Source organism: Varanus komodoensis, unplaced genomic scaffold (genome assembly GCF_004798865.1).
Source record: "Varanus komodoensis strain SLA01 unplaced genomic scaffold, ASM479886v1 scaffold55, whole genome shotgun sequence".
Taxonomy (NCBI): Eukaryota; Metazoa; Chordata; class Lepidosauria; order Squamata; family Varanidae; genus Varanus; species Varanus komodoensis.
This window is the reverse complement of record NW_025336157.1, coordinates 3,248,372-3,272,096: the sequence shown is the minus strand read 5'-3', so window position 1 is coordinate 3,272,096 and position 23,725 is coordinate 3,248,372. Positions and strand designations below refer to the sequence as shown.

At 55.2% G+C, this 23,725-nt stretch overlaps 1 protein-coding gene across 5 annotated transcripts in view; it reads left to right on the top strand.

Moving 5' to 3' along the window:
- GANAB (glucosidase II alpha subunit) overlaps positions 1-23,725 on the top strand; it is a 38,103-nt gene that overhangs the window by 2,571 nt on the left and 11,807 nt on the right. Inside the window, exons 1-13 of one of the 5 annotated variants that reach the window (XM_044448627.1) lie at positions 5,519-5,555; positions 9,957-10,058; positions 10,299-10,407; positions 12,262-12,389; positions 14,033-14,212; positions 15,564-15,629; positions 19,397-19,496; positions 20,455-20,548; positions 21,187-21,283; positions 21,463-21,643; positions 21,757-21,949; positions 22,513-22,748; positions 23,460-23,586. In XM_044448627.1, coding sequence (XP_044304562.1) covers positions 5,530-5,555; positions 9,957-10,058; positions 10,299-10,407; positions 12,262-12,389; positions 14,033-14,212; positions 15,564-15,629; positions 19,397-19,496; positions 20,455-20,548; positions 21,187-21,283; positions 21,463-21,643; positions 21,757-21,949; positions 22,513-22,748; positions 23,460-23,586 — 1,639 coding nt within the window. In that variant the 5' untranslated portion in view covers positions 5,519-5,529. Of the gene's footprint in view, positions 1-5,518; positions 5,556-5,734; positions 9,216-9,956; positions 10,059-10,298; positions 10,408-12,261; positions 12,390-14,032; positions 14,213-15,563; positions 15,630-19,396; positions 19,497-20,454; positions 20,549-21,186; positions 21,284-21,462; positions 21,644-21,756; positions 21,950-22,512; positions 22,749-23,459; positions 23,587-23,725 lie in introns of those variants that run through there. The other 4 variants (XM_044448629.1, XM_044448626.1, XM_044448625.1 and 1 more) reach the window with 4 other exon arrangements.

The following is a 23,725-nucleotide window of genomic DNA, read 5'->3' as shown; positions in this document are numbered from 1 at the left end:
CTCACGCCAGCAGCCTGAACGAGCTGCTGCAGCTCTGGATGTCCTGCAAAGCCACGCGGACCCTGATGGAGATCTACACCCAGTGCCTCTCCTCCATGATCAGCACCTGCCCGGACGCCTGCGTGGACGCCCTGCTGGACACGTCCGTGCAGCACTCGCCGCACTTCGACTGGGTGGTGGCCCACATCGGCTCCTCCTTCCCCAACACCATCATCAACCGCGTGCTGTCCTGCGGGCTGAAGGACTTCTGCATGCACGGCACCGCCTCCGCCGACCTCCTGCTCTTCCCCAGCGCCGCCACCGCCGACAAGCGGGTGCCCAAGATCGCCTCGGTGGTGGGCATCCTGGGCCACCTGGCCTCGCGCCACTCGGCCAACATCAAGCAGGAGCTGCTGCGCATGTTCCACGGCAGCCTGGGCCCCGCCCGGGACCCGCAGCAGAAGGCCACCGTGCCCTTCCTGCTGCAGCTGGCCGTCATGTCCCCCGCCCTGCTGGGCACCATCTCGGCCGAGCTGGTGGACTCGCTCAAGCCGGCCGTGCTCAACCAGCTGCACCAGCACTTCGCCGCCCTGCCGCGGGAGGACCTGGAGAACATGGTCAGCATCGTGGTGCACCTCCTCTGCCAGACGGCCGGCGGGGCCTACCGTACCCTGCAGTTCCTCATCAACACGGCCATGCCGGCCTCGGTCATCACCACGCCGGGGCTGGCCGTGCACGACAGCGTGCGGGAGGCCTGCGACCGCGTGATCCAGCTGCTGCTGCTCAACCTGCAGAAGCTGGTGTACAACCGCGGGGCGCCCAACCTGGCCGAGGCCCCCCCCGCGGGCTGTGCCCTTCCTGGACGAGCTGAAGGGCCACGTGCGGGAGCTGTGCGCGGAGACGCTGCGGCTGGAGAGGAAGCGCTTCCTCTGGCAGCACCAGCTGCTGGTGCTGCTGTCCGTCTACTGCACGCCCAGCTGCGCCAGCGAGGCCCTCTTCTACCTGCTCACGCTGGCCCAGAGCCAGGAGGAGCTCAGCCTGGCCACGCAGCTCTACGCCGTGCTCAGCTCGTGCATGAGCAGCCTCCTGCCCGCCACCGTCAAGACCAGCGTCTGCCAGCTGCACGCGGGCGGCCTCTCCGAGCAGCACACGGCCCAGCTCTGCCGGAACCTGGCCCTGGTGCTGCAGTGGGAGGGCGAGGGGCCCGCCTCCATGGGCCGCCAGCTGGGCCAGGCCCTCTCGGGGCACGTCCATGACTTTGGCCAGCTCCTGCTGCACCGCAGCCCCGAGGTGGCCCAGGCGGCCTCCCAGCTCCTCTCCGTGTGCCCGGCGCCAAAGGCCATCCAGCCGGCCCACCTCCTCTTCCTCGTCCGCTCCGCCGTGCACCACTTCTTCGCCATGCTGCGCGGCACGTGCCCCACCGGTGTCAGCTACGGCGCCCGCCTCCTCTGCTGCCTGAGCGGGGCCTCGCCCATGGCTGGCAAGGCCATCCTGCAGTACCTGGTGGAAGGCGCTTTGCACCCGGGCAACGCCGAGCTCTTCGGGGGCGCGGCCGGGCCCCCCGCGGCCGGGAACGAGGCCGCCCTGGAAGGGGCCCGGATCTCCCTGTTGGACATCAACCGCCGCTTCATGGCGGCCGTGAACTTCTCGGGCAGCGTGTGGTCCGTCTTCCACGCTGGGGTGATTGGGAGGGGCCTCAAGCCGCCCCACGCGCCCCCCCAGCAAGAGCCGGAGGAGGTCTCCCACCACGTGCAGACCTTCCTGGGCCTGCTGCTCCAGTGCTGTGGGGCGGCCCGTGGGGCAGGCCCCGAGCCCCCCCCACGCATCGCCGTCAGCCCCGAGGCGGCCAAGACGGTGGCGGTGGTGCTGGTGGAGACCGTCTGCCCGGACGTCACCAACAGCGAGCTGGTGTGGCCGCCCGAAGAGCACACCCGCAACACGGTGGAGCGGGACATCCAGATCGGGCGGGCCTTCCGGGACAACCCGCTGCTCTTCCAGCTGCTGGCCCTGGTGGCCGAGGGGCGGCCGGCCCTGTGCTACTGCTCCGTGCTGCTCCGCGGCCTCATGGCCACGCTCATGGCGCACTGGGAGGCCTCCCGCGAGAACGACACCGCCCGCTCGCCCTGGCACCTGCAGGCCTCGGGCGCCCTCGTGGCCTGCATGGGCGAGGGCCAGCTGCTGCCCCCCGTGCTCAGCAACATGCACGAGATCTTCGACCAGCTGGCCCCCTTCGAGGTCCACCTGCTGCTGCTCAGCGTCTGGGACTACATGCGCGACAACAGCCCCCTGCCCCAGAAGTTCACCTTCAACGCTGCCACGGGGCTTTTCTTCCGGGACTTTTCCAGGGACACCGACGTCGGGAAGTACCTCTGCGTCTTACACAGTGTCTTGCATAAAAACATCGACCGACTGGGGCTGCTTTCCGGGCGGTTCCACGCCTAGCTTGTCCGCCCTTGGTCGGGCCTACCTGGATGCTCTTAGGGGCAAGAACCTTCTGCCTTTCAAAACTTATGATCTTCATTGTCATTCAACGTGGCATAGTTTGTCCAGGTGTGCAGCAGGAGGGGATCTAATGAGGGACAAGGTTGCAGAGGCTTTCAGTCTCTCCCCTCCTGGTTTTTTTAATATTTTCAGCCTTAATACTGCCTGCAGTTAAGTTTAAGGGCAGGCCCTGTGTTGTGAATATTGAAAATACAGTAATGGTCAGACCTGCGTTTTTGTTTCATAAACCAAGTCCCAGCTTCTGTCGCAAGTCGACTAGCCACCGGGAGAAGTTTACATAAAGAGTGTTGAGGGCAGTCGTTAAGGCTGGACTTGCCCGTTCCAAAATGTAGTCTTATTTTTAGTGTTGTGTATCATGTGACACTGGCACCCTGAGCTGCTAGTGTAGCCGCATCCGGGTATTGTTTTGTAAGGGTGGTGGAAGATTGCGCAACGCTGCTTCAGCTCGTTGGGCAACAGAGCAAGGTTTCGGGTCAGTTCTTCAGGCCAGAGGAGGCCAGTTTCTGGGTCAGCTTGCAGTACAGCCTGGGACCACAGCAGCCTGGCTGAGAACCCAAATGAAGGCTGTGAAGGCTGAGCAGAAATGCATTCCATAATGTGCAAGAAAAATGAGGAGGAAAGCGGATTTGGTGAGCAAATTGCCTTGCATTAAAAAAGCAAGAACGACCCCTGGCAAGGCAAGGCAAGGCAAGGCAAGGTAATAATTACCGAGTGGCTCAGTCTGTTTGACTAGGTGTGTGCAAAACTTTCTCATCATGCTGATCTGATGCAATTTTGTCCTGCTGAAGTCTGGGGTAACTCGGAAGGTTTGCACACCTCAGGGCTACACAGAACTCTTCAGCAGGCGCAGAGTCTGTCAGCTGTCAGAATTGGCTGAAAAGCACTTCAACCAGAGGAGGGATTAGCCAATACTGCCTTGCCTTTTAAAGGTTATTTTTCTAGAATTCAGACAGCGGCCGTTGTCTGTACCAGCTTGCTTCACTGAAGCACGATCTGTTAGCTGGATCTGCCTCCGAGGGTGGTTCTTTGATTAATGATTCTTGGAGTAGAACAGAGCCAGCCCCCACTTCTCAGCGGAGTTCCTGAGGATGTTGGTTTCACTTCCGGCATTACTGATACACTGCCAACTGATTCTGCAGAAGGTCTCTGGACCTTTACCAGTGCTGTTGTGGTCACAGTCCGAGAGCTCACTTATTTATTCCTGTTGTTGATCCCTGTGTGTTGATCTCAAACACAGCCTCCCTGTGGTGCTGTGTTTGAGACTGGTTTCCTCGGGAAGCACTCCTTTTCTTTCAGAGACAATTCAAATGCTAGAAAGAGGGAGGGTTTATTTCATGCAGCGAGTCCTCGTTGCCGGGCGTTCTGAGCAGGAGTGGAGAGTTACGGGTTTTCTCTTCCTTGTTACATCCTCCAAGCCAACTTGTTTTCTGCCCACTTCCTTTTCTGAATAAACAGGGTGAACTTTTGCTAATTTGGTTTTCTTTGCAACCAGAATGCCGAGACGTTTCTGGTTTTGCATCTGTTCATTTCTCCGTTGTGGTTGAGCACGCTGGTAGTAAAACGAACAAAAAATTAAACTTTTATGCTTTTGCAGCTGACTTGGCACAAACAGGTGGGGGTTCCATTGTATGAGCAGGAATGCAGTCTGCAGCATCCCTGCAGAGTCTATAAGTAAAAGACTCTATACCAAATATTTGACAGAACAAACAAATAATAATAAATAATGTACAGGGAGGCATTATTCTATGTATGATTTCTTAGAGTTGTAATTGTGGATTTAGGCAGCAGATGAGTAGTGTTAAGGGGAGGAAATTAATCTGTGAGAGGAAACGGTCTGCTCACATGTTGCATTCAGTCTTGTGTGCAGAAGCCCGATCTGATATTCTGCTCTGTGTTTTCCTCTTGGTATGATTCTTTAGCATTTCCTATATTTGGTTACTTTTTGAATACTCCTCATCCTTTGGGGAGCTCAGTGCAGTGTTTTCAATCCTCTCCCTTCAATTTATCCTCTTGGTAACCTTGTGAGGCAGGTTAGGGCCGGGAAGAGTGAGCCAGAGTCATGTGCTGAGTTTTGTGGCTGGGAGGGAACCTGCAGCTGGTTCTGCTTGGGCCACATCTGACTCTCAAACCCATTTTTCTGCAGGCCGGTGCCCTCCAGATGGGTTAGAATGGCATCCTGACAAGCTGTGCCAGGAATGGCAGTGCTGCAAAGCTGCAGGGCATCAGGTTGGAGAAGCTGCTCTGATCAAACCCCCAGAGCTGTTCCCTGAGTGCAAGAGAGCAGAGGAAGGTGACTTATGCTCAGCCGGACTGTTTGTCTGGGATGGTTGGCTTGCACTGCCGGTGGCTCTCCAGGGCCTCGGGCAGTGAGAGGGGCCTTCCCCTGATGTGTGTTGCAGTAGGAGATTAGGTGGCATGCGGAGTCTTGGGGTTTCTAGAGGGAGAGGTTTTTTGGGGTCTCCCCAGAAGATAAAGCATAAATGGGGGAGGGAGGCATTTGAGTGCGTGTGTCCGAAATCTGCGGGACGGAAGTCCAAGGTTGCTTTGGCTGGCGGGAGCCCATGAACAGCAGAAGGAGCGCTCGCTTGCTCTGTAAAGAATTGCATCTGGGGAGCTGGGCTCGCCGGGCCCGGGGCGGTGCGCAAGGGCCGGCCCGCTGTTCGCGGAAAGGACCCAGGCGTCCGAGGCTTCTTCCCACTGAGCGCACTTCGGAAGGGGACCCGAACAGTCCATTGTCGTTGCTCGGGCGGACCCAGGCGTCCGACGCTCGTCCCCCCCCACGTGACACGGGCGGCCCGCCTTCCCAGTCGCCCCCAGAGGACCCAGGCGCCCGAGGCGCCCCTCCCCCACCCGGATGCTGGAGCGGGGCCGGCTCCCACGGCGGCAAGCCAGCTCATGAATAATGCAGCAGCAGCAGCAGCAGCGGCGGGCGGGTGGGCGGGGCCCCCGCCGCGCGGCGTCTCCTGGCTCCATTCGCGGCGCCAAGGGGCGGGCTCGCGCCGCGCAACCAACCCGCAGCCGGAGGGGCGGGGCGCCACACGGTCCAAGATGGCGGCGTCGGAGGGTCCAGGGAGGTGAGAGCGAGGCGCGTTCGGGCTGCTCGTGGGGGCGGCGGCGGAGGGCGGGGGGCGTCCTCGGAGGGGTTTCTCCTCCCCATGGAAGGCCGTCGACGGCCTCCCCTCCTCGCCTGTTGAGCGTCCTCCCCAACCGGCGGCCCGCGGACCTGTTGGACTACAACTCCCATCATCCTCGGCCGCGTGGCCTACGGCCATGCTGGCTGGAGGACTGTGGAAATTGTAGTTCAGCGGCTTTGCAGGGCGCCCTGTTGAAGAACACTGCCCTTTAACTTCTGGGAGCCCCCCGCATTGAGTCCCATCCCCCGGTTCCTTCCCAGAGTTACCTAAATCCCCTTAAATGGCCGGATTCCGCCTTCATCCCCCTCCCTCAAGCTGCTCCCCCAGGTAGAATAACTCGCCCCTGCGAACAGCAGGATTGCTCTGCCCCTCCATCCAGTCCGGCGTTTCCTTCCCACAGTGAGCAATCAGTTGCCCACAGGGGACTCTCCCCCGCCCCAAGCAGGGCAGGAGTGCAACCGCGCCCCCGCCCAGGTTTCCCCACAACCGTGGCACATGGGTACGCTGCCAGTCTCCCACTTCTGCTGCTTATGCATCTCCATGCACCCTTCCTGGCCACTCCCACCCTTTGCTGCTGGACTTCCAGGATAACTCAAACCCCTTGAATGTCCAGATTCCCCCTTTTAAGAATTCCCCTTCTGTCCGTGCCCAGCTGATACCAGGATGCCTGCCAGCATCCCTCTCTTGCTCGTTGTTTCCTTGCACCTGATATCCACATGTAGACTGCTTCTGATCAAGGAGGTTCTGTTTAGTTTTCATATAGTCAAGCGCCTCTGGTAGGTCTCTCTTCTCTAAGGGCTCAGTGTTTGTCTTGCTAGATCAAATCAAAGCCCAGTGGCCTGTTTCCAGCCATGGATAGCCAGCGGCTTTGCAGAAACTCACTGGCAAAATATGAAATCAATAGCCTACCCCTGCAGTTTGAGGACTAAAGTGTACTACCATTAAAAATGGCAGTTTTCCTCTTCCTCTTTCTTGCCTCTCCTATCGTGCTTCTGACATCCTCTTACCCTGGCCGTACTCTTTCCTTTCCATGAACCTCTCTTTAGACCCCATGAACTTCCCTACGGCCCAGTAGTTAACCTCTGCAGTCGTTAGCTTATCTCTTTCGAATAATTTTTCCCTTCCTCATGGACTAGTTTCCTCCTCCTCCCTTCCCACCCTCTCCTGTTTCCAAAGCATTTTTCTGTGTTCACGATGGCTAGAAATCTTCTTTGTCTGAAAATGAAATGCTGAGATTCATGGAATCATGTGGAAACTGGGTGTTCTGTGCTTCCTATGTGTGCTGTGAGTTCGACGGTATGAATGGTGATGGAGCCTCCTCAACATATCTGCCCTGGCTTGTCTTTTTCAAACTGGACCATGTTGGTACCCCTTAATCTTGTTCTTCCAGTGCTATGTGCTCAAGTCCACAGCAACCACAGAATGCAATGTTTTATTAAGGTTTAGCAGCCCCCACCCATAGCAGAGGGCACATTCTTATCCTCTGGAGCTTAAAATTTCCACATTACAAGATTCCACAGGCAAGGGACAATCTGCAGCGTCACTCCAGTGGCTTTTAGAAGTTGGTGCGTGGCAGATGGTCTCTCCCACCGTGTCATGACTTGAGACTGGAACTGACCTTTGCACCAGCTGTGAAAGAGATGTCCTCCCTTTGATCCCTCAGTGTATTCCTACAGGGGCCTGACTTTATAGCTCCCCCCTCCCGGAATCTCCCAGGCTCACCATTCAGAACCTGGGGCAAAAGACTCTGGATCGGGGTTAGTCCTTCTGCACCCCATGAGGCACAACATGATAACAAAGGCTGCGAGCCATTTCTAGGTAGAAGGGATTCTAGCCATCTGATACAGGGGGAATGGAAGCCTTTTTGATGAGGTCCAGAGAACTGGGAGCTGAAGAGCTGTTGTTGATCTGTGGCCATTTGTGAGAGAGGGGCTGTTGGTTAGCTGCAAACCCCCTGATGGGCCAAGGGTCAGACTTCTCCAGGTGGGCCCTTGCCTGGGGTGGGCCCTGTCCAAACCTTGGACAGCTTTTGCCAGGCATTGTAGATTGGATTGATGTTCTGCTTTGGTATAAGGCAGCTTCCTGCCTTCTTATGCAGAACAAAACCATGAGGACTAGAACCTTGCTTTCTTCTCTTTATGGGAAGGGTCATAGATCAGTGCTGGGCCACCTGCTTTCCATCCAGTTCACGGCCCAGGATCTGTAGGGAGGACTGGGAAACAGCACTCTCCAAACACTGTGGAAAGCAACTGCCTGTCAGAAAGGATCCATCTTCCCCAACCTGGCACCCTCCAGATCTGACTACAACTCCCATTGTCCCGAGTCAGTGTGTCCAGCAGGTTAGGGGCAGTGGGAGTTGTCATCCTGCATCTCAGGAGGGGACCAGGTTAGGAAGCCCGTGATAGCCATTGGGCAAGCTGGCTGTGGACAGTGGGAGTTGTAGTCCAACGGTAGTCGTGTTTTAGATAAAGGTGTGTCTTTGTTCATGTGTGGTCTGTTCTTATGTTCTATGCATGTGGGTTGTTTATTTTGCATTTTTAAGGTTTGAATCTTTGTAACCCGCTCGGCAAACTCCAGCTCTTGGGTGATACTGAAATGTAATAAATGAAAGGAAAACACAGACACATCTGTGGCTCCAGGGTGGCAAAGGCCATTGCAAACAACACGGAGGGAGACGGGCCAGTGAACGGACTGGGTACGCTGCAGCTTTTTCAGATTCCTCACTGCCGCTTCACTGCTGGGGAAAGGTGTTCTGAAAAGAGACCATCTCTCCGTGATGCAGGCAGGCCTTGTCCTTTCTGAAGTTCCCTTGACAGATGCACGTAGTGTCATGTGCCTTTTCAGAATGGCAGATAAGCAGCGCAGCCTCTTCTGTGAGGGGCTGAGGTTTCCTGGGTTGGCTAGTTGGAGATGGGGCAGCGTATAATTATAGCGGCTAGAAGGGCCCAGGCAGCGAGTTCTTGCTTCCAGTCTTGTGAAGCCATTGGCTCATGAGCTAGAAAGAGACACACACGCCCTCTCTGTTTCGCTCCTCACTTTTCTGAAATATGGACGGAAGGCAGTTTTGCTGAATAAGATGTTTCTTGAAATCCATCGCTATCTTTTTCAGATGCAGATGATAAAACGGCATTCCACTGATTGGGCAAAACAGAACAGTCCAGTTCTCCGTTCCATTCGTGCCTAAGACCCCGTGTATCGTATTCACCAATAATAAATATTTTCTAGAGTCTGACAAACATTACAATTGGAAGGATTGGCATTCGGCTGTATCGGGCAAATCATATTTGGCACACAAAGCAGGGAATGACAAAAATTCACCAGTGCCCGCTAACGGATCCAAGACAAAAACCCCACGCGCTTGTCTGAGTCTGCCACAAAAACATTTTCTTGCACATTTTAAAGTATGGATTCTGCCATAGAGTCAATTTAGCTCTAAGAAGATGGTTCAAATGTCATTAATGTTACGTGATTTGCCACACTTCTCTAATAGCCGTAACTGTGAGAGGAAAGAATCCAGACAGGAAGATTCCAAAACTGACCAAGGTAGAACATCTAATCCAGGTAGAAAAGATTGAAATTTGGCACAGGACAACAGAGAAGGTATAAAGTAAGACCTGGAAATCTAAGCCCGTTTTCTCTGAATGGGAGTTGCATCCTTTTCTAGGTTACTCATGATGGGGAGGAACCACCGGTGAATGTACATGTCAAAGCTGTGATGTTTTGAAATCATTTGCCAGGTAGAGATAGAAGAACCCCAGGTACTATATTTCACTACGAGGACGGAGGGTGCTGAGACCACGAGCAGCCGTTTTGGGAGTTTCTGACACAGCTGAAAGGGGAGATTCCTTCAAATAGCAACTTCTCCCATTGTCCAAGTGCTGGTAGGCAGAAGAGAAATGGGGAAGCTTTGGTCAGTCATGCCACAGGGTCATAGATTCTGGCTTGTATCAAGTCAGGCCATTGGTTTGGCTGGTTCAGTAGCGTCTGCTGCAGCCTTCCCTGAGCAAGGGCCCTCCAGAAGTGTTGGACTGCAGCTCCCAGCATCCTCAGCCAGCATGCCTGCCAAACCTGAATGGCTGAGGGCGATGGGAGTTGCAGTCCAGTATACCTGGAGGGCAGCCTGCTGGGGAAGACTGATCTCCATTCACTAGCAGCTGTTCTCCAAGGTTTCGGGGAGAGCTGTTTCCCAGCTGACCTTTTAGATTCTGGGTTCCAGATTACGGGTGACCTCGCTCTGGCCCTTCTGGAAAGAAGAAAATTCGAGTTCCAGCAGTACTTCCTGTGGCTTGTCGTGCGCAGCTCAGAACCCGCCGTGTAACACAGCATCCTTCTTCCTGCTAGGGTCCGGATGGCAGCTCTTGCTTGGCTTGCTCTCTTCTTGGCAGCTGTCTCCGCCGTGGACAGAAGCAACTTCAAGACTTGTGACCAGAGCTCCTTTTGCAAGTAAGTCTCCAGGCCAGGAGGGTGTTGAGGCAGGAGGCCTGATAGCTTATCTGTCTGGTAGGACTTCCCTTCCCTACGGAATTGATTTGGGGACAGAGTAATTGTTCCTGGCTGTGTGCCGCACCTGGTATTTCTCGCTCGGGATTAAAAAGTATGGAGGCAAATAAATTAGTGCTCTTCAGAGAGGGGAGAGGTACCACCGAAGATTTGCCTTCTGCAACCATGTTTTCTTCTCCCCAGGCGGCAGAGGAGTGTGAAGCCTGGGAACTCCCCGTACCGGGCGCTGCTGGACTCGCTGCAACTCAGCCAGGATTCGATGAAAATCCAGCTCATCAATGAAGCAAACAAGGTGCCGCTCAGAAATTCCTTTTGTCTGCATCCTGCCCATCTTGTGGTGCAAAGAGAAAAGATGTTATCTGTTTACATTCCGCTCACCCTGGGCTCTTTGGGAAGAAAGCGCAAGTAGTACTGAGCAGTTCAAGGAAGTTTTAAGCCCAGGGCATGTGTGGGCAAGACATCAAAGCAAGTCTGTTCTACTTTAAGCTGCAAGTCAGAATCACAAGATGCGTTAATAGTTCCCCCCTGCAGTTAGAAAGCTAGCATGTCAGAGGAAGGCCAAATTAGAATGCTTCCCTGCGGTGCCTAATTTTCTACATGTGGGGAATGTTCACATTTTCATGTGGACAAATGCTGAAATATGCAATCGCTTCTTGGGAGCCTGAAGTGGTTAACTCCAGGATCAGCTTTTTTCTGCCTGCTGCTGTTTGCAAGGATTCATCCTCAATGGATTTCTGGATTATGGCCAAGGCAGCCTTAAATACAGGGGTGGGGACCCTCTGGCCAGTGGTCAGGGCCGATGGGAGTTGTAGTCCAACCACATCTGGAGGTCACCGTGTTTCCCATCCCAGCTTCAACTAATGACTCTTTTGATGCTCTATAGCAAAACTTGCAAAGAGTTACTTTTTCAGATCCTGGCTGTTTTTAGTATGTGTCTTCGCAGGGGACGGGAAGTACAGTTTAGTGGGAGTGAATCACAGATTGTATGTTGAAGGTCTCAGGGTTGAATCCTGGTTGCGTCCAGATGGCAAATGGTGAAATACGGTGTCTGAGAGCCTGGAGTGCCACTGCCTGTCAACCCAGGAGTGAAGTGGGACTGAAAGCTCTAAAGCCAGTAGCTGTCGTGCACGAAGCTCCGACAGAAACAGTGACTCACGAGGAGACCTTGCACTTGGCACCCAGTGCCCAAGAGTCGACCTCACAGCCCAGTGCAGGGACGGCTGAGCCAGCTGCTGCGTCTTCCTCTGAGCCCCAGCCCGTTGAGCAAACGCCCGGACCGTTATCAGAGACAGAGGTCATGAGAAAGAGGGAGCTGCAAGTTCTGCTCAGAAGGAGGCAGAGCAAACTGCTTCTTCCCCCCTTGACGCTGACCTCCCTGAGCCAGAAACAGAAGGCACAATAGGTGTCGTGGATTTTTCAAGAGCCCAGAACAGGCGTATTTTATGCTGATTTGAACAGCTGCAAAGTGAACAGCATAAGAGGAAGGACAGGCGTGACTTGGGAGAATGATCCCACGTGGGCTCAGGAAGAGGAGCCATTATAGGGCTGACATCTGCTTAGCAAGGACCGCTATTAGGGAACTTATCTATAGAACTGTAAATCTTGTAGACAATTAGCATTAAAGGACTTTAGTTTTATTGCTCTAGAATGTGTGGAATGTTCACATATTGGGCTGCCCCCACGACAGTAGCAAAGCCTTATAAACATGCAGCTCCCAGGCACGTAATTTCAAATGATCTGCAACAACTAAAGTTCAGAACCTGATTACAACCTCCTCCAGTGCCACCCGATGCCTGGGAGGAGGAGAAACATAGAAACAGAGCGAGCCAGAAGGGGTCTCCCGGGCCATCTAGTCTGACCCTGGTTCCAGCCGGCTCTGCTCATGACATGCCCACCATGTGCATGTCCAGCCTATCTTTGAACGTATTCTGGCACTGAAAAGATAACAGTGTTGGTCTGTGTCGGGAGATCATTCCGTAACTGAGGGCCATCACCAAAAAGGCCCCGTCCCTTGTTGCCGTCTTCCAAGCCTTCCTTGGGGAATGGCCTTTGTCGATGAATATGCTGTCCAGGCAGGGAATTTGGACTGAAAGAAGTTCAACGCCCCTGGTGCCAAAGTAGATTTGACCTTCTTCCCTGCTTCCAGATCCCGCTTCTCCTCGAGATCTACGGGTTGAAAGGGAACATGACCCGCATCCGGATCAATGAGCTGAATCCGCTCAAGCCCCGCTATGAGGTACCCGATGTGTTAGTCCAGGACCCCCCCACCACCAGGTATGTGAATGGCCTCCTCTGAACAAGGCAGCAGTCTTTGCCCATCTTTTAATTTTATTATTATCTTAATAGTAAAATTTTAAAAAGAGGAAGAAAAAAGAACAACACAAAGAAACAATGACACCAAGGGTTCTTAGGCAAATAATGACAAAAAACAACAAGTCTATTAAAAAGCTGTAAATCAACAATGACTATCCTTTTTACTCAATCACATTTTTAAAAACTTTGTTAAAATTCATTGACAGTTCTTATAATCTTGAACTATTCTCTCAAACTCTGTTCCCTTTGTACTTAAGTTTTCCCACTGTTATTCATGGCAGGCAGTCTTTGAACGGGCAGTGGCAGGGCAGAGCTGGAGGTTGAAGGCGAAGCTGTTTTGTGGGGCTCTCCTCCGCTGGGGGGGGGTAAGAGAGGAGGTGGCACCCCACAGAGCAGAGCCGAAGAGTCCCACGCTTCTGGGGCTCCAGGACTGTAAGCAGATCAAGAAAAGTGACTCCCGAGCAATTACCATTTCATTTGTAATTCATTTCATTTCATTTCATTTGTTCCTTGAAAATCATATAGCAAATGTGGGGGTAGTTGGTAGAAAGAAACTTTTTAAAAGCACAGCACCCAACACAGAATAAACCGTTCTCTCCAGCAAGAGCTTCAGGCTAAAATGTGCTGGTTGTTTTGGGAATTTGGAGCCGCCTGCCACTGGAATGTGGTCCCCAAGAGCGATCTCTTTTTTTATCATCATCATCATGTTTATTTTTATAGATAAAAGGAAACAAAAACAAAGGGGAAGGAATGTGCAAATGTAAGAAAAAGATACCAAGAGACATTACACCAAAGTTGCATCTCATGCTAAGTGCAGGAAATCACACAAAGTCAATAATTATTGTTACTTCTATCAATTGTATAGCTACAATTTTGACTTAATTATACTTGGTTATTACCAAAAAAAATCTTTAACATGGGTATTATATAAGCCATAATTGATCTTATTACATATCCACAATCCTATGCCCCCAGAGCTGTCTCAAATAGAACCTTTACGGTGGTTCAACATCCTGGCTGCAGGGCAAGCCAACTTTTTGAAGTCTCTCTGATTCTCATAACTGGAATCCAGGGTCATCCACCACAGCAGCAGGTCAGAGATTCAGGACTGAAAGTGGAAGTCCTTCACTCTACATCCAACACATGGCCTAACATGTCGTATTCCTCCTCCTCCAGAAACTTGTCAAATCCCCCCACAAGCAAAAAAAAAAAAAAAAAAATCATTCTCAGCCCTACATTTTGTGGGTGCAAGTGCCACAAATCAGCTTCATGCCACCCGAGGCCTGATCCGACATCGGTTGGGCTCGAATCTCTTTCCGTTTTGTTGGCCAACTCCAGGTTCTAAGGTGACTTTTGGAGCCCTCCTGCATGTCTTCTCTGCGCGCGCTCTTCCCCACCCAAACGAAAACCGAATGTTTTCTCTTGGGGAACGTGTGGCCCTTCCCAATTTCACCGAACTCTGCCCCGCTTTAGCCCTAGCCGGGTCCGGCATGAAAGGAGTGGCAATTTACTCTTCTCCTTCCCCCCCCCAACCCTTCATGCCTCCCGGAGCCTGTTGACTTATCCCGGCCACGCCGTGTCTTCTTCCCCTCCCCGCCCCTAAGATTGTCAGTGACAGGCCGGGACGAGAACAGTGTGGAGCTGTCCCTGGGCGACGGCGGCCACAAGCTCATCCTGACGGCCAAGCCGTTCCGCATGGACCTGCTGGAAGGGCGGGAGCTGGTGCTGAGCGTCAACTCCCGGGGGCTGCTCGTCTTCGAGCATCTGCGCCAGAGGAAGGACGCGTGAGTACTTGGGGCGCCTGGGCTGGGGCGGTGGGGGAATCGGGGGCCTCTCCCTGGTTCTCGCTGGTGGCTGTCTTCCTTGGGGAAAAGCAGGAGGAAATGGGTCTGGGGGCGGGGGGCCCTTTCCCTTGATGAGCTGGGGACCTGGGAGCGAGGGGGCTCCTTCCATGTGGGTCTGCCGGGACAACTTTTGGCCGTCTTGGGAGACTGGCTGGCTGGCAGGGGTGGAGAGCGGCCCTCGCCGCTGCTCCTTCTGTGAGTCTGCCTCCCGCTTGCCTGAGGGGAAGCCACTGTGCATCTTCTGCGCATTTTGGGAAGGGCATGGCTGCCTTCTTTTTGTAGCCAGAGCCCCCCTTTCCTCCAGCCCAGAGGCTCATCTATGGGCGGAACGGCAGGGCTGCCCTGTGGCAGGGGTGCAGAACGGCCTCCGAGCCCGAGGCCGAATTCCCCCCCCAGAGAATCTCGTGGGGCCGCCCTGGTGGGGGGAGCCACAGGCCAAGGGGCGGGGCCTGCCGGCAAACTGCCCCCGGGGAGGCATTCCTGCAAGGGGGAAGCTGCATCCCGGGCAGAAACCCACCAGCCAGTCGGGGGTTTGGGGGATGGGGGTGGGTTTGGCCCCCGGAGCTGAGGTTCTGCACCCCTGCTTTCCATGGCCACTGCCTGGAAAGGGGGCAGGGCCAAAAGCCGCTGGCCCTGGCAACCCTCTGCTCTCATTGGACGAGCCCCGGAAGGGGGCATGGCTTTGTGGTGCTCCTAGGACACGCCTCCCACTGGCAGGGGGCCTTGTCGTTCATTCCCACCCACCCTTGGAGGGAGGAAGGCTGCTCTTTCTTCGCTTCTGCTCGGGGCACGCAACTTCCGATGACACTTCCCCAGGCGGCCTTTCCAGACTTGGGATCCTCTAGATGGCCTGGGCCAGAACTCTTAGGTCTCTGACCCTTGGCTGTGAGGGCTGGAGCTGATGGGAGCTGAAGTCCAAAGCCTCTGCAAGGCACCAGGCTGTCCAGGGGAGTGTGGGCAGTGGAGAAGAGGGTGGACAACCGTTCGGGGCAGCCTCTTCCAACCTGGCACTTTCCCGACGTGTCGGATGCCAGCTCCCATCTTCCCCAGCCAGGATGGGCATTGCAGCCCCGCAGCTCCAGAGGGGCCGCTTCGAAGCTGGCTGGGGTAGGCGGAGCAGCAGGGGCGGTTGGAGAGTCTCCCCATCTTTCCCTCCTCTTGTAGCGTGTGGGGCCAGGGGTGAGGCGGGTGCTGGGGGGGAGGGCAATCTCTGGGCTTCGATGCACTGACTCTCGTTGTGTTTTCTGTTTTTGTTGGTTTGTGCCTCCCCCTCCCGCTCGGCCCCCCCCAGTTTCTTGGAAAAAGTTAGTAGCACGGTCGTTAGCATTTGGGATAGGATCAACAACCTTTTCTCTAGGTAAATCTGCAGCTTCTGCTACTGTTTCTCACCTCCCTTTCCCCCGCCTCATAGACAGTGGCACTTGGCCCTCCCTTGCCCACCCCTGGAACTGGGGCGCCCGAGAGGGGTTCCCCTCCCACACCTTGGCTTGGGAGCTTGAGGGTTCTAGCTGCCCGCCCCCCTGCCCCGAACCTGAGCTTGGACTTGTTGGGTCCGCGGGTTATCTTCCCGTCTGTCCTTGTGTCCTTTGGGAAAGCGGCACTGGTTACATCCTGGTACTGGAGCCATTCCAGTCGGAGGATCTAATGCAATCCAGCCAGGGTCCCGCCTATTATACTCCAGCGGAAAGGCTGAATTGCTAGCACTGGGGTTCTCCCGCTGTCTGCAGGGGCTTCTCACTCTCAGATCCTCCCACCAGGGTGGTAAGCCCCTGGCCAGGGCTTAGGGATGATGGGAATTGCAGTGCAGCGGCCTCCACGGACCTCTGGGCCGGCCGCCCTGTTACACACACCGCCTGGCTTGGCCCCTCCAGCCTATCCAAGGTCCCTGCTCCCGAGACACTCGCGACATTAATGGAGGCCGCAGGGAGCGATCGGAGGGGTTTTGATCACGATGGAGGGTGGGGAGGGCAGGCCAAAGACCTCGTGGGAAGAGGAGCGTTTGAGGAGGGTGGTCAAGGCAAGCGAGAAAGTTCTGTTCGCAAGGAGATGAAGGAAACCTGGCTGGATTGTGGCTCTGCGTGTTCTCGTATGCATGGTCGACCTCTGTGTAGCAAAGTAGTTCCTCTACGCTCCAGGCTGAGTCGCACGTTTTTCAGGGAATGTCTAAGGCTTGTCGTTTTACACCGTAAGTTTGAAATGTAATGTGTGGGTGAGACAGCGTGTGTCTGTCTGAAGCAGAGATGGGCAACCTGTGGGAAAGAGGGTAGCGGAGAGAGAGAATGGCGGGCAGGTAGAGAGGTCGAAGAAGGTGGCGAAGTGGGGAAAGGGGAGAGGAGAAGGGTCCAGAAGGAGAGCGGGAAAAGAAGGTGGCTGAGACACAGACAGAAGGAGTGGGCACCCTACCAATTAAATTGGTAGAGAAATCCCTAGTCCCCCAGCTCTTTGGCTACCATAAGGCTGTCCTTGTTCACCTGGGATTAGCCCCCACTGAACTCAGGACCATGCTTGCCAAGCCCCTAGTCCTCAAGGTGCTGTGGAAGTCCTTCCCAAGTGCATTGTATAGTTTAAAAGGCTTGCCAGAGGGGTAGTTTGGTCGCGGCTACTTCAGGGTTTGCTCAGCGGCATCTCTCAGCTTGCTGCCACACCCCGTGCGGGAAAACCTCGTGCCCATAAATTGCAGGTCACGGCATTTCTGACCTGTTTCCTCTCTCGCAAATGCAGCAGACGAAAGGCGGTGGCCCATTTGGCTTCTGGCTCTGTATTCCGAGCTGCAAAATTGTGGGACTCTCAGCTGCACCGTTTGGTGTCGCCCAGTGCTGACTTGGGTTTTGGAAGGGCCTCCTGGTAGAAGCAGCTTAAGTATCAGAGAGGAAGAGATGCGTTCATATCACTTGCAGGAAGGACGTGCTGGTGGGTTGCTTGCTGGTGCACAGGTTTTCTTCTGGTGAACTCGTGAGCACTTAAATTACGGGAGCAAGGAAAGTGGGCTTGTATGGAGTCAGACCTCTGGGCCATCTAGACCAGTGCTGTTGGCCCTGATTGGCAGCAGCTGCTGTCCAGGGATTTTCCAGCCCCGCCTGTAGAAGCCAAGGAATGTCCTGGGACATTCTCCATGTGAAGCAGGTGCTCTGCTGGTCCATTGCAGCATTTCTGCTAAAAATAAAGTAAGATTCTAGTCCACATGGTTCTGAATGCAGCACTGGTTGAAACGGGAATCTAGGAAGCAGCCCAGTGTGGCCAGCACTGCCTGGCAGTTGCTCTTGGGGGCTGCAGGCAGCATTCTTTTCCTGGCCTTCCCTGGAGAGGCTGGGATCGAAGCTGGGGCTTTGTGCCGGCAAAGCAGTAGCCCACTCCAGCCCGGGGGGCGGGGGAAGGAGACCCTCCAGGCCTGGTCCAGATGCCCATCGCGGGCTTCTCCCCTCCCACACAGAAATGCCCACCCGACTGGTTCTTGCAGGAGTGAATGGCCGTAGGATCAGTGCTTGCTGGCCGTGCAGGAAGGACTTTGACCCAATCCCTCTGGCGCTCGGCAGGCTATGTACGTAAGGGGTGCTGAGCCCCCGGCTTGCTGGCCAAGCCAGGCCCATGCGGGGTTGCCGTCTGCCTCTCCAGCCAAGCAGGCCTTCCCTGACCTTCACCCTTCCCTCCACTGTCTGCAGGCTTCCCAGCTTGTGTGGCCTGGAGGCCCCTGGGAAAGCTGCTTGGCTTGACTTGAAGCTAAGCAAGCCCAGGCTGGGTCCATCCTTGGAGTGGGGACCCCTTGGGAGTTTCAGGTCCCCTCCTTGAGATCCACGATGGAAGAAAAGTGGGATGAAGGAAGTATATAGCAAAGGTGTCACTCCTAAAGTTGAGTTATGGGCACAGGATGTCCACCTTCAGCCGAAGATGGTTTTGAGGTGGCACTTGAGAGCTCTGAGTTCTAATCCCCATCATCCACAAAGCTCACTGACCCACCTCCCAGGCTTGTTGTGAGGATAAGACAGAGAACAGGGTTTTGGAAGCCACCTTGGGTTTTTCGCTGAAAAAAGGCAAGGGATATCGATGCAATAGAAAGAATAAATTAAAGGGGATATAAATGCAATATAATCATATAAAATACACTAAGTAAATAAGATACGCTGGCATTTCTGGTATTTGGACCCTTCTTCTTGTGCCTTGAGCTTCCCCCCTCCAAGGAACTTGGCCTGCAAGAGCTTTTCCAAAGCAGAATCTAGCCCTTGGGTTTAGCGAGATTCAGCACTCAGGCTATCCATGATCCCCAGCTGGGTATGTGTTTGTGCAAGAAGGCACATCCCAGAGATGGGCAACATGGTACCCCGGAGTGGGGGGGCACCCTTCTTGCTGCCCCCCAAGGCACCCCACTCCTTCATTTATACACTTTCTTAATATAACAACTGAGATCGTTGTTCTCCTGGTGCTGAAATCAGGGTTCAAGGGAGTCGTTTCGTGCATTGCATCCCACCCTGCCTGGAATTTGGGTTTGCTCTTGGCCGCTCCTTGCGCTGTGACCATTTTGTGATGGTGCCCAGACAGGAACTTACATTGCTAGTTGCACCCGGAAAGGGCTGCCGGGAATTCTTCCGAATTTGTCGGCGGGCATCCTGAGGGTAGGATATGAGGCATGTGGGGTGGAGGAATTTTGACAACCGTTTGGAGTTTTAGAGGAAACTCCGAGCTGCCTGCTGAACATGAGGGATGGACTGTCAGGTGTGCAGGACGTCCTTCTGCTCACAGGAGCGACTCCTGCCCGGTTTCTGCTTGACTGCAAGGCGAAAGGGGCCCTCTGGGGCTGGAGTGAACTGCCCTGGTAGAGAGGAAGGGGGTTTCGGTGCCGAGGGACCCTTCCCGGGACCCCAAAGCCTTGAGAACGTGGGCCCCGGGACCTGGCCCTGCACTGTCCTTTGCCCACCAGCCACCTCCTGCTTCCCCCCCCCCCCGCCCCCGCTAACCGGGCTGTACACAGGTGTGCTCTGCTTCTTGTGACTAATGGTGGTCCGCAGTTTCGGGGCGCCGGGGAGGGTATGTCTGTGAGGGTAACTCGGTGCCCTTCCTTCGTTTTGCTTGGGAGAGGCCACGGGGGGAGGTGGGGCTGAGCGTTTCTTTCCTCCCCCTCTGCTCTCCCAGGGAGCCCCCCAAGGAAGCGGCGTCGGAAGGGGAGGGAGCTGCTGAGTCATCGGACGCTTCTTTGACTGTGGACCAGGAACTCGCAGAGAAGAGCGAGCAGGTGAGCCAGGTAGCCAGGGGTGGGGGTGGGGGGGCTGCTGGGAAACCCACAGCCCTCAATTCATGTGCCCCATAGAGATGGGGCATAGGGAGGCAAATGCAGAGAGACTGGGCGGCAGATGCAGTCTGACAAGCCCGGAAGCTGCCCCCCTTCGGCTCCGGCTCCACTCTCTGGTTTGGCCCAGCCTGGGATGGACTTTTGTTGTGGGTTGACCACTCTTTCTGGCACAAAATTCCCAGCCTCTGGAATAAGACAGCAGAACAGGGTCCAAGCAGAACTCCGGCTCTGCTGCTTCTCTAGATACCTAGGTATACCCTGACAACAGACCAATTCTTGGGCTTTGTACAGTGGAGGTGGTCCGAAGGTAGATCTCCAGATGTTTGGGGCTTCCAGCTCCCAGAAGCCCCTGCGAGCATGGCCAGCGTTCAGGAATGCTGGGATATGAAGGCTGCCCTTGCTGTGCAGCTTATGTATTCCAAGGGTTCAGGGCGCTTTGCGTTCATTATCTTGTTAGGATGTTCTTACAACATCCCTGCAAGGTAGAGCAGGATTGTCTGATATTTCAGGCCTGGGGCTAAAATGGAGGAAGTATCAGCTTGGCTAAGGTTCAGTGGTGAGGTATGTGGACTGAGGAGGTGCCACGTTCGGTCCTGGGTGTCTCCATGATCAGGAAAGGCCCCTTTTGGGCTGCTGCCAGTCAGAGTTGGCAGTTCTGGCCTAGATGGACAAACTGCCAAGTCCATTCACTAGGGCTAAAAGGCCCAGGGCTTTAACAGGCACTCATGTAGGGCAAACCTCGTGTCAGTGCGGTAAAGCAGCCGAGCTGAATCCCTGATTCAGAGGAAGGCTCCTGTGCCACGCAGACACGCATATAACTAAGCCGGGTTAGAACGTGGATCCAGATCCTGTGCTTGGCCACACCAGAGGCATCTTTCCGGCTTTTCTTTTGGTCCCACAGCCTGAGGAAGCTTCCAAACCGGCAAGCGAAGCGGAGGAGGAGCCAGGAGCTTGGGAAGAGACGTTCAAGACTCAAACGGACAGCAAGCCGAATGGTAACAGCCCCACATCTGGTGGAGCGACTTGGGCTCAAATACTGGGAATCGCATCCTACAGCTCTTGAAAAGAGGGCAGTGATTTGTTTGAGTGCGAGAATTTAGTGCTCACTGGTTAAAGGCCATCTCTTAAAGGCCATCCGTATGGTTTTCTTCTTCATCCATATGGAACCAGGATTGCAGGATACTTTCCATAAGATGCTGGAACCCACAGCTGAAACCCCATCACTATTAGAAGATCCGATGTGTGGCTCCCATTTTTAACTGAGCACTGTCCTTGCAGGATGGAAAGTATAGCTATAAGGGGGAGAGGAATTGTAGGCAGTGTCTTAAGGACAAGGCTTTGCGGGAGGCCATCGGTTGGCAACACCAAACCATGGTTTGCACTAACAGTTTCGACTCAGAATCACTATTCTAGAGGTACAAGAAAGCCACGGTTTCCCAGGTTCCCCCTCCCTGGGAATCAGACGGTGAACCTCATGGGGTGGGGTGTGTAACATCACGCCCTCGCTCAAGCACCACACAGTCGTGCCAGTTCACTGACTGGCTTCCATGGCTCGCCAAAGAGCGTCGGCTCAGATCCGCAAGAGAAAGCTTGCCTCCTTCCTGATGCCTTTCCCGTCTTCCCCTGTTCGCAGGCCCAACATCTGTGGGGCTAGACTTCTCACTGCCCGGCGTGGAGCATGTATACGGGATCCCAGAACATGCGGATAACCTCCGGCTGCGAACCACTGAGTAAGCCCGGGGCCTGGTGCGCCTGCCCGCCGAATCTCACACATCCGGGTTCGGGAAGTGGGCAGAGCTGGGGTGGGTGGCCCGCAGTTTCTTGGGCCACGTGTGCGGGGTTGTCCAGCCCTACTTCGGGTTCTTCGCACCTTTTTCTCTGCCCGTCCTGACGGCCGCATCCCTGGCAGGGGAGGGGACCCGTACCGCCTCTACAACCTGGATGTCTTCCAGTACGAATTGTACAACCCCATGGCGCTCTACGGCTCCGTCCCGGTCCTGCTGGCCCACAATGCCCAGCGCACCCTGGGGATCTTCTGGCTCAACGCTGCGGAGACCTGGGTGGACATCACCTCCAACACGGCCGGCAAGGTAACCCTTTCCCACCTCAAGCCTTCGCGGAGGCAGGGGTTCCGCACCCGCGTGGGGCCGTTCTGTACCTGTTAGTGCGCAGGTACAGAATGTAAGTTTGGCCTTCCATCCAGGCTGGCTTTGCCCTGAGTCCCTCCCAAACGCTCTCGCAGACCCTGTTTGGAAAAATGCTGGATTATATGCAAGGCGGAGGCGAGACCCCACAGACAGACGTTCGCTGGATCTCCGAGAGCGGGATCATCGATGCCTTCCTCTTGCTGGGGCCGACGCCCCACGACATCTTTAGGCAGTACGCCTCCCTCACAGGTGAGCCGGGCACCCTTGAGGTCACACCTGAACAAGACAGCGGCTGGTGTCGCTGTTGTCTGCTTCGTGGTAGGAACCCTGTGGTGCTGAGCTTTGTGCGTGCAAGCACGCAATGGGCCACAGGGCCCGGAGTCCAGCATCCCAGAGTCCGGAGTCTTGGCTTGAATCGACCTGAAGGAGATTCTGTTCTGATCCAGTGCAAGCCTGGCACCAAACCAGCCTTCGGGAAGCTTGACTCTGGGTCGGTGGGGCAGCCGCTTGAGTTAGGCCCGGCTGGCGGAGCAGAATGGGAAACGATGGCTTGAGGCAGGGTTGCTGAGCCTGGTCTGGGGAATGGGACAGTTGGAGCAATGCGTGAGTTGATGAAGTGAAGTCACCCTCTGCTTCTGGGGTCCTGCATTAGCGGGACGGGGAAAGGAAAGGAGCAGCTGGGGAAATGAAGCATCAAAAGCTTGCCTAAACCGTGGCTTGCTGGGACCTTGGATTGCTGATGGGCTTAGCCTGCTCCCCGTGTTCGGCTTGGGCCCGGGGCGGGTGTCCAGCTGAGCTGTCCTTTCCCTCAGGCACCCAGGCGCTGCCTCCGCTCTTCGCCCTGGCCTACCACCAGAGCCGCTGGAACTACAACGACGAGGAGGACGTGGGGGCCGTGGACAGCGGCTTCGACGAGCACGACATCCCCTACGACGTCATCTGGCTGGACATCGAGCACACGGACGGCAAGCGCTACTTCACCTGGGACCCCAACAAGTTCCAGCACCCCCGGGAGATGCTGCAGCAGCTGGCGGCCAAGAGGCGCAAGGTGAGCGGGAGCTGCTTGGGAAGGCAGCCCTCGCCCCGCGTCCACCTGGGGACCCCGGAGGTTCTCCTCATCCCGTACTTATGTGACGTGCAGACGATGGGAAAAGCCCCTCTTGGCCTGAGAATCTGGTCAGAGGAGGCGATCTTAGGCGAGATGGGCTACGGCCTTTTTTATGCCCCTGCTTCTCGCTCTGTTGGTCAACCTGGACTTGAAATTTACCCCTCCAGAGGTCAGGTGACAGGACACTGCTCCATATCCCACATCCCCCCCAACAAAAAGCCCCAGCCCCAAGTCCTTGCACAGAGAAGAGTAGTTTCTCAGGGAGGCAGCTCCGGTAGGGCCCTTTTTTAATTATTTTGTACAGAAGGCTTCACTTGCTGAGCCTCCAAGCACCATTTCCTGTGTTTAGGCACAGTCAGAACCGTGCTGCTTAAGGGAGAACTGGAAACAAGTTTCTAGTCCCTTGTGGCCCCAGAATCCCAGGAGGCATTCTGGGTGGAATTTCAGGTGCCAGAGAGCGAGGCCTGAATATTCGATTCCTGGCAGCTGCCGGTGCAGCTTCAGTGCCCTTTCCAAGGAAATTGCTCACATATTGAAACCAGAATACCTGCAGCGTAAGAGAACTCGCATATATTTGGTCTTCTTTGAGGTGGAGAGTCGTGGCTCAGGGCTTCCTCTTTGTTCCCTGACTCTGGTCCCTTCCTAACCCAGATGGTGAGCATCGTGGATCCGCACATCAAAGTGGACAGCGGCTACCGTGTCCATAACGAGATTCGTTCCCAGGGCTTTTACGTCAAGACCAAGGACGGCGCGGACTATGAGGGCTGGTGTTGGCCAGGTGAGGAAGGAAAGGGCCTCGAGAAGTGGCGGAGCAAAGCAGCCCTTTGCAGCGGCAGAAGAGGGGCCTGTGATCAGAGGTTTAGCAAAGCGAGCCGAAAGAATCCCAAACAGAATATCTAATAGTATTTCTCCCACGT